Source organism: Dreissena polymorpha, chromosome 4, assembly GCF_020536995.1.
Source record: "Dreissena polymorpha isolate Duluth1 chromosome 4, UMN_Dpol_1.0, whole genome shotgun sequence".
NCBI classification, from domain to species: Eukaryota; Metazoa; Mollusca; class Bivalvia; order Myida; family Dreissenidae; genus Dreissena; species Dreissena polymorpha.
The window spans coordinates 139,886,416-139,903,133 of record NC_068358.1 but is presented as its reverse complement, the minus strand read 5'-3'; the positions used below and the strand labels follow the sequence as shown (position 1 = coordinate 139,903,133).

General features: G+C 34.9%; 1 protein-coding gene across 1 annotated transcript; it reads left to right on the top strand.

Annotated features, from left to right (window-relative positions):
* Positions 1 to 2,781: 2,781 nt before the first annotated feature.
* On the top strand, positions 2,782 to 15,799 carry LOC127876918 (N-terminal Xaa-Pro-Lys N-methyltransferase 1-A-like). Its single transcript, XM_052422429.1, has 2 exons — positions 2,782 to 3,050; positions 15,125 to 15,799. Exons 1-2 carry the CDS (start codon positions 2,871 to 2,873, stop codon positions 15,635 to 15,637), a joined length of 693 nt encoding a protein of 230 aa, XP_052278389.1. The 5' UTR covers positions 2,782 to 2,870; the 3' UTR covers positions 15,638 to 15,799.
* The last annotated feature ends 919 nt before the right edge of the window (positions 15,800 to 16,718 follow it).

The window sequence follows — 16,718 nt, the reverse complement described above, 5'->3', positions numbered from 1 at the left end:
TCGCCCTAACTTGAACATTCTTTACAGTACTGTGAGCATATATTAATTGTATGCGATGATGCAATCCTAAAATGAAAATTCGTGCTTTAGTTACTTAATTAGTGTCGATGCAATCCGCAAATGAAATGTGCTTGCTTGAGTGTGATTTAGTCACTAAATGAATCTGACTACGGCATATTGATTATTATACATTTAACAAAGACATATCTAGGTCTTTGCATTAAATAAGTGACTAAGTATATATGAGTCGCGTTCTGACAAAACTTTATTATGCATGTGCGTAAAGTATCGTCCCATAATCAGGGACGACACTTTCCGCTTTTATGACTTTTTTCGTTGAAATGAAGTCTCTTTGTAGCAAAAAAGGCGGAAAGTGTCGTCCCTGATTAGCCTGTGCAGACTACACATTCCAATCTGAGACGACACGATTCATATAATCAATATGCCATAATCTTCTGCGTGTTGTTGTTTATTTTCTTGCGTGAGCTATGTTTTTGTTGCCTTAGCTAAGGGACCTATACAAACACAGGTCCCCGTTTCGCATTGCTAAACAGAGCGTGTTCTAGTGCAAGTAAACGTGTTCATGTTATAGAGAACATTAAGTCAGTGTTTTCGTGTACTTGAATTCATCCGAAGAGTTGAAAAACAGATTTACACGGCGAGGCTACATTTTCTTCTAAAAATAATTTCGAATTGTTTAAAAAACGTATACAGCGATACATGTGTTCGAAAAAAAACCACAACACTAATGCTTTTCCAATAATGAGTAATTTCATGTCTTGGACTCAGTGAATCAGGCCACCTTTATAAATCGAAGATCGACCATTACATGGCGACGCTTCATTGTCTTATAAAATAATTTCGATTTGTTTTTAAAGAAAATACAGCGATACGTGTGTTCGAATTTTTTTTACTGCTTTCCCAATAATGAGTAATTTCATACCTTGGGCTCAGTGAAGGCACCGTTATAAATAGAAGATCAACCACAAACCACTGAACAAATACATAGTACTTTCGATTCTTAATATTAGCGGATTTAGAATATTTTATGGAAAGGAAGTGAAAATATGTTCACATAATAGATGAAGAGCATCTCAAAAAGCAACAATATCGATATGACAGTTTTCAGATAATGTACCATGTCATAAAGTTAACTGACGCTGCGACTTACCTAGGCTAAAATCTCTGCGAAAAGCGTTGTGTAGTTTAGGGTGTAATACTTTGCACAAGCTAGAATGTACAATAGTTGCAAGAATCAAACACCCAGCTTCTGACCCAGGAAAGTTCCGTGTCAACCGGTAAAAGGTCAAGATCACAATGGCTTGTCACAGGAAATTCTTTTCCACACAATGATTTAAGAACGGATTGGCGTTAGATCATTGGAATTACCGGAAGTATACATGCACATATTGATTTTTCGGGTGGAAAGGAAGACACCTTATAAGTTTAAAGTTTTTTGGTTAAAATTCAAGGTAACTGAGTCTGGTATTATGAAATTGTTCACAATATCTATAGAACGGTTTTATTAGTATCGCCGTGGTGTAGTGCATATGGTATCCGTCTAGCTATCGGGAGGTCACGGGTTCAAACCCCACCGTGGGAGCGTTCTTTTCATCTTCCATAAAGACACCAAGCACTGGTACTACCCAGGGCAAAAGACTCCTTGTAAAGTCAAAGTGTGTCATTGCTCCAGAGAAGCCCTGCACTTATCGGGAAAGAAAAAAAAGAAATAAATTCACATGCCCGATGTCATGTGAACTGATCAACGCGTGTTCAATTTAAGCCCAGTACATGAAAAATGTCCGTGTCTGGACTGGACGTGAAACTGAGCATGCTGATGCATGCCCCTAAAATACCTTCATGTCGTCACACGCATAGGACTGCTAACAATTTCCCTGAACTTTATTTTCGTTACGTAGAGACTTCCTTTCCTCCGACATTCATCGACATCAATTAGATAACCAGCGAACTTGTAAACAAACTAACAATGCATTTGATAAATTATAGTAAAACATTCAATAGTTTTCATATATCTTCGTTTACTACGAGCCATTTTTAATATATGTTTATATGTATATTTGAAAAGTATCTGGATTTATATGGAAAATATTTTACAAATTAAGAGTTGTTCAAACCCATTACTGTATTTCCAAAATTCGGATTTGGTCAATCTAAAATAAATTTTAGATTTGAATGGCAATTATGCCTGAGTTGATTATTTTTGTATTTTAAATACCAGGTTTCGAAATCTTGTTTGAAACGCTTTATAAATACAGCAACGTTATCTCCTGCCTTATTGACTTGGCTGTGGTAGCCGAAGGTAATCCGCTGGCCCGAATTCATGACCCTCGCCTGACTGCATGGCAATTGTTGTTCGTGAACTAGCTTCTTTTTCGAGACATGGTTTTGTTTCCTCAAGACTTGTGGGTTTAGTTTGTGCGATAATAACGGACCAATAGGATTTTCCCAAATTACTCTGTTTTTATTAACCATAGTACGATTTCACATCACAGATAATTGCTTGTTTGCTATGCACACTCGTCGGACATTGCGCTGAGTAAAAATGAATCAGGATCGATCATGGTTCTCATATCGGGTCCTTGTAAAATTCACGCAAATCGTCGCCGCGATTGCCAAACATTGCGCGGTATGTTGACGCATCAATGGATGCAAGTAATTATGATTATTTTTTTTACAAATAGTGTTGTTTCAGTACTAGTGTTTTGTAACCTTTACAATTCGATCGTTTTCCGTGTTATTAATACTCGTGTAATAGTTATTTAACACGGTGTCTTCGCTGATACAGACCCGTGTACTTGATCCATACATGCATTTTGTTTATAAATATATAAATATTTTCTTTGTTTGTAATGGCTGATGGATCAGACAGCGAAGAGCCTTGGCCAGATAACGAAGAAAAATTCTACAATGATGCAAAAGAGTATTGGTCTTCCATCAATCCCACCGTCGACGGCATGTTAGGAGGCTTCGAAAAGATCTCGCCAACTGATATCAACGGATCAAAAGCTTTTCTTAGACCGTTTCTAAAGGTGAATAACAATAATATATCAACAGCAACGAATGAATAGATTTGGTTAAGTTAATTAAAGTTGATCTTAATCAAGTAATCGTGAGCTTAGCACATGGCAAGACTTAATCCTGCCTCAATGAGCATGGGGTCACCTAGCTAAAGAAAGGGTCCATACCAGTGCTCCAGCTAGGATTTGAAAAGGGCAGGGGGGCTTTTTTGTCAAAAGGGCACTTTCGACGCGCAGTATTTTGTGAAAAGGGCACGTTCGAGCGCACGGGTGTTTCTGGAATGCTTCCTATTGCATGTTATAAATCATTGTATTATTCCCATTATTATTAAACCATTCTAAGATAATGTCTACAATGAGGATTAAACTAATTACAATGTAATAAGGGATTTATGAATTATCATATGTAAAAAAAAAAAAAAAATTTTTTTTTTTTTTTTTTTTTAGGGGGGGGGGGGGGCAGGGCGGAGGTTCGGGGGGACAGGGCGGAGGTTCGGGAGGGCAGGGCGCGGCGCCCTTCGATTTAGGCCTAGCTGGAGCACTGCATACAATAACCGAAAAGCACCGAATAGCACCGAAAAGCACTCAATTTCTCTCTCTATATATGCAATATATCGTTTTTAGTGTGTGTTAACGAGATTAATTAGTAATAAATGGTTATATGATTGTATGTTTATACTACATTGTGCCCAAAATGGTAAATATCGGCAATTACCGACCGAAAAGCACTTCATGTGAAGACCGAAAAGCACTCAATTTCTCGCTATATATATGAATATTTGCGTTTCTATTGTGTGTAAACGGATTAAATTAGTTATAAATGGTTATATTTCATGCATATTTATACTACCTTGGGTTTATTATGAGGTATTAATGCCCAAAATTGGATGAATATCGGCAATATACCGACCGAAAAGCACTTCATGTGAAGACCGAAAAGCACTCAATTTCTGGCTATATATATAATATTTGCGTTCCTATTGTGTGTAAACGGTTTAAATTACAGTCCAACCTGCCCGAGCGACCGCCTGTTAATAGCGACCAACAGTCAATAACGACCACACCGATTTCCTCCCGAACGATTTCACTATATATTGAACCTGCGAATAAAGCCCACCTGTGAACAAAGACCAACGACCACCCTTTTACATTCCCAAATCTCCATTTTGATAGCTAACAACGACCACTGCAATCATAAAAATCAACAATTTCGCAACTTTCAAAAAACAAAATGGCCACCAGGACGCTTCGTAGTCACGTGATACACATCTTACCAGTGGACTCGTCCGTCGCTATGGAGATATTGGCAAGTGACAGTTTATTGCACTCGATAGCAGTTGTTTGTTTATTTAACATGCATTGCTAATTGGTAGTTGCCTGCTTTTTTATGCATTTGACAGTTTGTCAAAAGTGTAAAAATTTGCCTTTGTATTTAAGTGACTCGCGATTAATGTACTAATTGCCGAAAATATCAAAGACAAATTTGGGGCTTTCATAAACTCATTAAGGAAATTAACGGTTTCATATCATTTACGATGCCTATTAAAGACAAACATTTTGATAGTCATTCTCTTCTTAAATTTCTCCGTAATAAGACGTTCATAGATTATTGAAAAGTAAATTGTCAGTTCAAGTTAACCATCATGGCTTCCAAGCGCAAGTTCTTGACGTTGGAAGAAAGCGTTAAGGTCATTAGTTTGTTGAGTAAAGGACACAGTTGTAGACGAGTGGCTAGTGATCTTGGTGTAGGAAAAACTCAAATTCAGAGCATTTTAAAGTTGAGTATCTGTCTGGAATCTTATTCTTGGATGTTTTCAGTCTTATATAAATATCAGATGTCATTTATTGTCCATTATTGTCAACTTTACTGGTTGTGTAGTAGTGATTCATGTATTTCATGTATAAATGTTTGCTATGTTATGTGTATTTTGTACTTTGTTCTTTGTAGAATTACATGTACATGTACGTATACATGTATGTCAATAGTTATGTATATGTAGTATATGATAAATTAAATAAGTAATAAAAACATATGGAAATAGAAATACAACAAGTAATAACTATACAAATGTAAAACAAAACTGTGTTTTCAATCCTTTATTTCATTATACATGCATAAGTATTCAAACATTTAAACAATAGAGCACATACATAGATAAGGTACCTGTTAAAAAACTACTAGCATATTTTGCAAAGTTTCGATCGACCCTGCGAATAAAGACCACCTGTGAACAAAGACCACAACGACCAAATCCCTTGAGTGGTCTTTATTGACAGGTTGGACTGTAGTTATAAATGGTCATATTTCATGCATATTTATACTACCTTGGGTTTATTATGAGGTATTAATGCCCAAAATTGGATAAATATCGGCAATATACCCACCGAAAAGCACTTCATGTGAAGACCGAAAAACACTCCCGCGACAGCACAGAATCACCGAAAAGCACTCAATTTCTCTATATATAAACGAAACTAAGCTATAAGTGCCGTTTATAATGGATTGAAAAGATGTACATATTTATTTAGTCAATAATGACTATATATATGAGGCGCGTTCTGAGAAAAGTGGGCTTAATGCATGTGCGTAAAGTGTCGTCACTGATTAGCCTGTGCAGTCCGCACTGCTAATCAGGGACGACACTTTTCGCCCAAACGTGATTTTCGGTGAGGAGTGACTTCCTTGAAACTAAAAATACCATAAAAGCGGAAAGTGTCGTCCCTGATTAGCCTGTGCGGACTGCGTAGGCTAATCTGGGATGACATTTTACGAACATGCATTACGCCCCTTTTTCTTCCCAGAACACGACTCATATATACATGAGGTAGTGTGCCAACATAATGAATATGTTGCCCAGCTCTTGCCACGTGGAGGCCACCTCTTGTAAGAGCCAAATTTTGAAAAAAAAGGCCGAAATATTCCCAAATATTTATGCAAGAACTTAACAAAAAAAAGATATTTCTTTATTTCCGCTATCAGTTTAAAAATGATGGTATTAAGGTGTTACTAAACAGTAAAATACCCAACAGCAATCGGGATTAATGCACTTGGCCGCTAGATGAATAATTTTATACAACTATTCTGGGCAAATTTATATTTTCAAAACATTTTTAGTTGGTGTTGTTATTCACTTTCAATAAATACATCAGTTCTTTTTATCAACCAAATTCCTGTTGTGCGCTACTGTTTCTTATCAGAATTATATATATTACAATACACCATCAGCGGCCAAGCGCAGAATTGGCCGCTTTAAAAAAGATGTGGAATGCATCAAATTGAATGTCAAATTCCGAGTGTATTAGAAAAAACTGTTATTTTATATAAATAAATCAAGCACGTTCACTGTAAAAAAAATAATAAAATATTTCTTTATTTAATGTAGAATTTTGCAAAATTAACGATATTTATATATAACAATGTTATATTACTTCTTTCTGGTTGAGTAAAAAAAAAACACAAAACAACATGTATAACATATAATATTTGTACATAATTTATAAAAAAGAAAAATAATGATGCACATGATATTTTATAATTTTGTTAAGTGCGCGTGCCATTGAACGTTGAGTTACGGTTGAGATGCGTATTAAATTACACATAATTAAAAGCTGATCACGCCAATATATCCATTGTTTCATGAAATTGTAACGCCATCAGACCCGAATGAATACACCATTTATTCCAAGCAGGTAAATAACAATTACTATATTAAAACAGGGGAAGTCTACACTGTGTATTAGCAACCTGCTGTGGTGATCTTATCAGTTCAATACACTGGAACATGGCTACTGTACTGGAATTGGATTTACAGCCAAAATAACTGTTTTCATTTCAGTCTACACTGTGTATTAGCAACCTGCTGTGGTGATCTTATCTTATCATCTCAATACACAGGAACATGGCTACTGTACTGGAAATATCGGATTTACAGCCAAAATAACTTTCATTTATTGCTGAAGTGGTGTGCACTATAATTGATCCACCTCACCCTTGCACTTTTTTTTATTAAATTAATTAATTTACTGAGTCGGCGCTTATAAAGTGTGAAGGTGGAAATTAAGAAATAAGATCTATTTTCGCATGACACTGAATACACATGATACATGGATAAAATATCAATAAGACACATTTGAATCTTTCATTTCTCCAAAAATTAGCACATAGTCACATATATATGTATAAGATAGATTAAAGACCAGAAAACAATAGAAGTAAGACACATTTGCATCTTTTATAATTATCTTTAAAAAAACAACATGTGAATCTAAAGCAATACATTTATTACTGGCACTAGCTATTCTAAAAGTCGGCGGACAACATAAGATCAAAGAAGGAACCACAATTAAATAAGATCCATTTTCGAATGATACTGAACTGTACATTAATTCACACGAGCCGCACTGTTCGTACATGAATGAAAGTCGCCGATCATAACACAACTTCTCATCATTATCTGGAATATAATTAATTGAAGGTGCGAAAATCTATTTCCAAACTGCATTGTGCTGATTAAAGAAGCGTACCGGCCGTTCGTTCACAAGTTGTTAATGATGACTTTAGACCTTAAAATTAAGTTTTAATATGAACAGACATTGACTTAATAAAAATGTACATCTTTTCAATCCATTAAAATCGGCCCTTATAGTTAACTTTCATGTATATATAGAGAACTTGAGTGCTTTTCGGTGATTCTCTGCTGTCGCGGGAGTGCTTTTCGGTCGGTATATTACCGATATTTATCCAATTTTGGGCATTAATACCTCATAATAAACACAAGGTAGTATAAATATGCATGAAATATAAACATTTATAACTAATTTAAACCGTTTACACACAATAGGAACGCAAATATTATATATATATAGCGAGAAATTGAGTGCTTTTCGGTCTTCACATGAAGTGCTTTTCGGTCGGTATATTGCCGATATTTATCCAATTTTGGGCATTAATACCTCATTATAAACACAAGTTAGTATAAATATGCATGAAATATGACCATTTATAACTTATTCAAACCGCTTATACACAATAGTAACGCAAATATTATATATATAGCGAGAAATTGAGTGCCTTTCGGTCTTCACATAAAGTGCTTTTCGGTCGGTATATTGCCGATATTTATCCAATTTTGGGCATTAATACCTCATTATAAACACAAGGTAGTATAAATATGCATGAAATATGACCATTTATAACTAATTTAAACCGTTTACACACAATAGAAACGCAAATATTCACATATATATAGCGAGAAATTGAGTGCTTTTCGGTCTTCACATGAAGTGCTTTTCGGTCGGTAATTGCCGATATTTACCATTTTGGGCACAATGTAGTATAAACATACAATCATATAACCATTTATTACTAATTAAACTTGTTAACACCCACTAAAAACGATATATTGCATATATAGAGAGAGAAATTGAGTGCTTTTCGGTGCTTTTCGGTGCTTTTCGGTGCTATTCGGTGCTTTTCGGTGCTTTTCGGTTATTGTATGGACCGCTAAAGAAACTTCAACATATTTATGTCACGCTATAAATCAAAGAAAGCTCATTTTCTTGGATACATTTCCACATATATTGGTGAATGAATATAGATTACTGCATCGGGGATTATTTTAAGGTTCAAATGTTTAAAATGCATCTTACAATAGATGAAAATAACGAGTTCTGGAGGTTTCGGTAAATGACAAGTTCGGTAAATTGGATTTATATAGTAAATGCCGTGGAGGTTTCGGTTAATTGGTATAAATAGGGATTATCGCACCTTTAGTCAATAAGCGTGTACATTAATTGAGTTGTTTGGCACTAATTAAATTATCTGATTAAAATGTACGGAGTTGATGTTATCAATTTAGAGATGTTTGCAAAGTGTTAATATTAAATATCCAGGCTTGCAACCTATTAATATTCTAATCAAGGGAGGTAATTTATATATTAAAAGTTTATCTTTAGATCATGATTTTTTTGTTTTTAACCAGGTTTTCCGAAGGAAAAAACTGGTTATTAGATTGGCGAATGCGGGCGGGCTGGCTGGCGGGCTGGCTGGCGGGCTGGCGGAACAAGCTTGTCCGGGCTTGTCGTTCATTGTCAGATTTTAAAATCATTTGGCACATTTGTTCACCATCATTGGACGGTGTGTCGCGCGAAATAATTACGTCGATATCTCCAAGGTCAAGGTCACACTTTGAGTTCAAAGGTCAAAAATGGCCATAAATGAGCTTGTCCTGGCCATAACTATGTCATTCATTGTGAGATTTTAAAATCATTTGGCACATTTGTTCACCATCATGGGACGGTGTGTCGCACGAAAGAATCACGTCAATATCTCCAATGTCAAGGTCGCCACGACTAAAAATAGATTTTTTTGAAAAACAAACTTACAAAGGGGGTTAATTTTGTTTGTTCATTTCAAAAGTTCAGTTTGAGTTTTCTCCCTTTATCAGATTTTTTTTCACAATGAAAACCTGGTTTTGTGACAATTTTGTCCCTTGTTAATATATGTTTTTATACAATTGGTTGGAAAAACCTTAATTAAAGTGTATCAGATAAAAATATTAATAATTTTATCCAATATATATATATATTTTTAATGAAATGAAAGATTCAAATATGTCCTATATATATATTATCCATGTTTTAAATGTGTCTTATTTTTAATATATGGAAAATAAAACGGATTACAAAGTTTATAAGTATTTTTTAGCCGGATTTTTTTCGAAAAAATCTCGGCTTATAGATTGATGTTGTCGGGCGGGCGGGCGGGGGGGGGGCGGGCGGGGGGGCGGGCGGCGTGCTCGAAAATGTTAAAGTTCTTATTTCATGGTATAACTTTGGTATGCTTGGACCTAGAATCTTCAAACTTGACATGAAAGTTGGCCAGGATTAACAGATGACCACTGGTCATTTCAAGGTCATTCATTTGAAGGTCAAGGTCACTGTGACCTTCAATATAAAAAATGTTAAAGTTGTTATAACTTTGGTATGCTTGGACCTAGAGTCTTGAAACTTGACATGAAGGTTGGCCATAACTAGTTAGTAACCACTGGTCATTTCAAGGTCATTCATTTGAAGGTCAAGGTCACTGTGACCTTGAATGTAAAAATGTTAAAGTTCTTATTTCATGGTATAACTTTGGTATGCTTGGACCTAGAGTCTTCAAACTTGACATGAAGGTTGGCCAGGATTAACAGATGACCACTGGTCATTTCAAGGTCATTCATTTGAAGGTCAAGGTCACTGTGACCTTCAATATAAAAAATGTTAAAGTTGTTATAACTTTGGTATGCTTGGACCTAGAGTCTTGAAACTTGACATGAAGGTTGGCCATAACTAGTTAGTAACCACTGGTCATTTCAAGGTCATTCATTTGAAGGTCAAGGTCACTGTGACCTTGAATGTAAAAATGTTAAAGTTCTTATTTCATGGTATAACTTTGGTATGCTTGGACCTAGAGTCTTCAAACTTGACATGAAGGTTGGCCAGGATTAACAGATGACCACTGGTCATTTCAAGGTCATTCATTTGAAGGTGAAGGTCACTGTGACCTTCAATATAAAAATGTTAAAGTTGTTATAACTTTGGTATGCTTGGACCTAGAGTCTTGAAACTTGACATGAAGGTTGGCCAGAACTAGTAAGTAACCACTGGACATTTCAAGGTCATTCATTTGAAGGTCAAGGTCACTGTGACCTTGAATGTAAAAATGTTAAAGTTGTTATAACTTTGGTATGCTTGGACCTAGAGTCTTGAAACTTGACATGAAGGTTGGCCAGAACTAGAAAGTAACCACTGGACATTTCAAGGTCATTCATTTGAAGGTCAAGGTCACTGTGACCTTGAATGTAAAAATGTTAAAGTTCTTATTTCATGTTACAACTTTGGTATGCTTGTACCTAGAGTCCTCAAACTTGAAATAAAGATTGGCCAGTACTTACATTTCATTTTGACCTTTGAACAATATTTCAGTAATTTAAGTATTGCATTGACAAAAACACGAAAGGTACTTTCCTTTCATTTAAATCAAAAATCCGGCTTCAATGCGGTCATCTCCGACCGCGGAACTCTTGTTTATTCAACGGATTTGTTCAGGCAAAAAAGGAAATCCGTTATTTTGGCCGTAAATCCCATTGTTCCAATAAAGTAGCCAGTGCCTGTGTATTAAGCTGATAAGATAGGGATCACCACAGCAGGTTGCTAATACACAGTGTATTCATTCGGGTCTGCTGGCGTTATGTTAGATGTCATTTTTTTCTGTTTTTAATTATGTGTAATTATTTCGCATCTCTTCGCTTAACTCAATATTCAATGGCACGCGCACTTAACAAAATTATAAAACATAACAATATCATTATATTTCTTTTTATAAATTACGTACACGTATTATATGTAATATATATTGTTTTTTCTTGTGTTATTCTCAACCAGAAAGAAATAATAAAACATTGTTATATATAAAGCGCACTCGGAATTTGACCTTTAATTTGAAGCAATCCACAATTTTTGTAGCGTTTCTGCACTCGGCCGCTCATGGTGTATCGTAATATCACTAATATGTAATATGAAATTCAACATTTGGCTCTTACAAGAGGTGGCCTCCATGTGGACAGAGCTGGGCAACATATTCCTTATGTTGGCAAACTATCTCATGTATATATATATTGAGAAATTGAGTGCTTTTCGGTGGTCTACAATACTATTGCGCTTTATATTTAATCTGAAATCGTTTTTAATAAATAATGTCTACAATATTTTACAAGAACCTTTTTTAATAGCATTAAACTTACTATTATGTTATTTAAATAAAAGCACCAATTATTTAAGAAAAAATATCATTGAGTTATTTAAATCGTAAATTTACTTTCAATAGACTTACATTTTAAATTCAATCTATATTTTTTTGGTTGTGTACCTACAATTTCCTAAAAGATTTTTTTTTTAAAGTTCAGCGGTAGCTCATCCATGCCCCTTAATTCTTAACCGTAGGCATAGCATTAATTACTCAACTCAAAATTAATCCACAGTTTGCAAATATATGCCCCTGATGTTATTGTAAGCCAATAATAGGTGTCATTAACACCTCATTGTAGGTATACCACCTCTATAAAAACCTATTAACCGAAACCTCCACGGCATTTACTATATAAATCCAATTTACCGAACTTGTCATTTACCGAAACCTCCAGAAAAAAATTTGTGTACGAAAAAAAATTGGGTACAAAAATAATGTGGGTAGGAAAAAAAATAAATCTGGTCACGAAAACAAATTAGAGTACGAAAAAATATAGGGAACACAAAAATTAGGGTGCAAACAACTATTATGGTTCGAAAAATAATGTTTGGATAAGAAAATCATTTGGGTACGAAAAAGATGGGTACGATTTTTTTTGGGTACGAACAAATTTGGGTACGAAAAACATTTGGTTACGAAAAAAATAGGTACGAAAAAGAATTTGGGTACAAAAAAAAATGGGAACGAAAAACATTTGGGTACGAAAAAAAAATTTGGGTACGCAACACATTGGATACGAAATACATTTGGGTACGAAAAAAATGGGTACGAATTTTTTTTTTTGGTACGAACAAATTTGTCAACTTTTTTCACAACTGTCAACTTTTCGGGAATTTCTAGTTGACTTTCCTAATGGGGTTGGTCCATAACTATAAAGTCCCGCCAGCCAAAAATCATAAAAAGCGACATTTAAAGTTATGGTAGCCAGAACTAGGGGTCACCAAACAAACCCATATCTAAGTCCATCAGAGTTCTGGCACATTTATGTCTTGTCCATATAAACGTACTCCCTGAGCCTTTGATAATTTTTGCTCTGGCGGCTTGGAAGTACATATGCACTCCTTCATAAACACAATCAATGTGCACAGATTTAGTGCGCAACACTAAACAGACTTTTTTTACCAATTAATGAAAGCGATGAATAAAGTTCAAAAAAACATTAAATTTACATGATGGCAGCCTACGTTATCCTTTGCATGCAACCTATAATCACACGACGATGTTTCAACACTATAAATGTCTATTCTTGCAGACTTTTTCATTTTGAAATTTCGAACAGTGTCAACATTCGACATCTTTTCAACATTGTTATCAACTAAGGTTACATCAAATATGATGAGCAAAGGATTTGTGTACTGCGACGTATACCATAGCAACACTTTTAGTCGGCAACATTAAGGTTGCCCGAGAGGGTTGACAGAGTGTACACAAGAATTACAAAGTAAACAAGAAATGGCGCGGCAGAGGCCGACGCGTATCCCCACGCCAAATGTTGTTAGTAAAATGAGTGAAAATCTCTGACCCGGCCCCACCCCAACCCCGTAACTTTTGACCCAGGGTAAAATAAAAATTCCAAGTAGTGCACTGTCGCACATATGCTCATAGCTGCCATGTGTGTAAGTTTGAAGGTTCTAGTGCTAATAGTGTAGGAGGATATATAGTCTTATTTATAAGACGCGCAAAGAATTTAGAGATACTTTTTATATGGGATAAATTCTTTGAAGCTCCAAATATTACCAAATAAATAGTAGCTTAATATTTGAGAGCGTCAACAAGTTGGACTAGGAGGAGATAGTGGCCAGGACAGACGGACAGATTACCACATAATCCTAACGCTTTCTCCAAAAAGCCTAGGGATAATAAAAAGCTCAAATCAATCTTGACAGCTCATAAATGTCAACACAACTTTTGGTTTGCGTAATGCATTTTGTGTTTAAACATGAAAACCTGATCGTTATACACAATTTGTTTTAATAATAATATTTTTTTTTATTCTTTCTTTTCTATAAAAGTCTGGTGTTTTTTTTAACTCCATAAAATTAACTTTCCTTTGAAAAATAGAAAAAGCTTATGTTTCGTTACTTAAAAAGGTCGAAAGTCACATAACTGTAAAATATTGTTTTATAAATGGATTTGTATACGAGGATTACTACTTTTTTGTATTTGACAGTTTTTGTCAAAAGTATGCTTTATATTAAGTGTAACAAATTTGATCACTGCTGCATTAAAAGGCGCTGGTTAGATGTAATATTGTCTATTGAACATCCGTCATCATATTAATATTCTGTTAGATTATGCAGTCTGCCCCATATTTCTCAAACTGATGAATTATTAAAAGTGAGTATCACGATTTTTATGTGTTAAATTGTAATATATTGATAAAAATATGTTACAATGACACAAAATAGGCAAGACAAATTTGAAGACAAATTTTATAAAATGCAGCAAAGACAAATTAGCCCCCTGAGCTGATTGTGACCAAGATATTTCGTACATATTTTCCTACAATAACCGAAGCATTCGTCATTTTATTAGGATCGGAGTTAGTGTTTGTGTGTCGTATGAATAGATATCGTTGCAGGAAATTAAAATGATCCGTAAAACTAAATTTAGATTCACATCATACATGCATGATATACATGCTGGCAATTTGACTGTACAGACATTTTTCGATTTCAGAATTAAATATCTGGCTTATTTCACATCTTTCGACACATGTTCTTCTTAATTTTTATTTTTATTTATATTGAAATATGTATAAGTTTTTTTTACACATTTTATATAAATTCATAATTATTTGACAAAATCGTGCATACTCACTTTAAAAGCAGCATTTTATGAAAGGCAACAGTAGTAATTAGCTCCATTACAGTAAATCTTGATAAAAATTGAACTGGTATCCATAACTGTCGTAATACTTATTTTGCATCCTTCCTGTAACTCCTACTATGGGACCATGTAACAACAACCAAAATGGGCAGTGCTTAAACTATGTTCTTTTCTTACATTAATCAATGTCAACATGCGCAGCCTATTGGTATGTTATTGTCTTGCAGTTGGATTAACACTGTCAGACTGTAATCTAAAGAAGGTTGTCCTTTTATGCAAAGAAGCATTTCTGAGTGAACATTAGCAACTGGAACCTCCGAACCTGGATAAAAATTGTAGTATTGCTACTGTACTTAATCATTCCAGCTCTAATGCCAACCATTATTGCTAAATATAAAACTATACTGATATCAAAGATCCAAATGATCCATCATTTATAATAATTTAAATGTTTGTCCTTCTTCAGGTTGGAAAAGGCACCACAAACAATCACAGAGCATTAGACTGCGGATCCGGAATCGGTCGCATCACGAAGAGGCTTCTTCTGCCCATGTTTGACACAGTAGATATGGTAGAACAGTGTCAGAAATTCCTGGATTCAGCACGTGGTTTCATAGGTGAACAGTCATCCCGTGTTGATCAGCTCATATGCTCTGGATTGCAGGATTTTACTCCCGAGGAAGGGAGATATGACGTTATCTGGAGTCAGTGGGTGTTGGGACATTTGACTGATGAGCATCTCGTAAATTTTTTCAAGCGGTGTAAAAAGGGCTTGGCACCGAACGGAATAATGATTGTGAAAGATAATGTGTCAGGTTCCAGTGAGACTCAGTTTGATGATATTGATAGTAGTTTTACACGCTCAAAGGACAGCTATGTGCGAGCGATGATGAATGCTGGAATGACAATTCTGAAAGAAGAGAAACAGAAAGGGTTTCCTAAGGGTCTTTATTCTGTGTGGATGTTTGCTTTGAAGTAACATTTATTAAAGTAACATAATTTCTTTGTTTTCTTTCTCTTATTAATTTGTTCATTGTTGAGGTAAATTAATACAAAACAGTGTGTGTTGGCTATTGTAAATTGTATATGCCTTTAAGATTTTAAGGTGAATGAGAAAACTAATGAACAACTTTTAAACAAATAGCTTATTTGTTTTTTAATTTAATTATTTGAGCATTCACATATTGGCTAAGTGATGTTGCAAATTGGACTTCTTATGTCAAATCAACAATAAAATTCGCATTTGGAGTATGTCAGAAAATTTCATAAGAGTGCTTGAGTTCTGGCATCATTTGTCATGTGTCGTCATTCATCCATCGTCAGGCATCATCTTTTGTTATGATATTATCTCTAATTTGGCAAAACGTTAATGAAACTTCACAGGAATAATCATTCCGTGATCCGCTTTCAACAGGTCGGAATTGTTCCAGTTCACTGCATACTAGTACTTCATCTCTAAAATGACGCGGTGTAATATTAATAATTTCGTATGTAAGTTACATATCGTATGTTATAGGGTGAAACTGTACAATGTCCTCTCTGAAACCGCAAGACCCATAGGTTTGGTGCTTGGCATATAACACTATATGGTGGTCCTCTACCAAGATGACTAAAATCCTGTCCCTATGGACAAAAATTGGTCCTACAGGTGGAGTTACCTTTTTTCATTATATAATACATATAAATTGCAAAGTGTTCCTCTGAAACCACATTGTCCAGAGGTATTTGTTATTGAAAGAAAATATAGAAGTCGAATTCCAAGTTCTTTTAAATCATTCACTGTTGGTATAATTGGCCGAACCCTGTTGTTAAGTTGTTCCCCTTATGGATGTAATGTACATACCTGTAGTTAAAGTTTAAAAAAACACACACAAACTTTTTAACTGCATGATATCATATATATATGTCCATTTTGTTCATAAGCATGAAGTAGAAGTAATGTATGAAGTTTGTTTAAATAAGGCCTCTGGAATTAAAACTCCATGGCAACGCCCCAGAGTACTGAGTCGCCTTTTTACGGTTTCCTTAAGTAACTCTTGCAAAATGAATGTTGTCCACTA

Excerpts from the sequence above, each read along its gene's own strand:
- LOC127876918 (XM_052422429.1), top strand. The coding sequence starts at position 2,871 with ATGGCTGATGGATCAGACAGCGAAGAGCCTTGGCCAGATAACGAAGAA. Across the intron at positions 3,051-15,124 it reads TTCTTAGACCGTTTCTAAAG|GTTGGAAAAGGCACCACAAA; the intron begins GTGAATAACAAT and ends GTCCTTCTTCAG.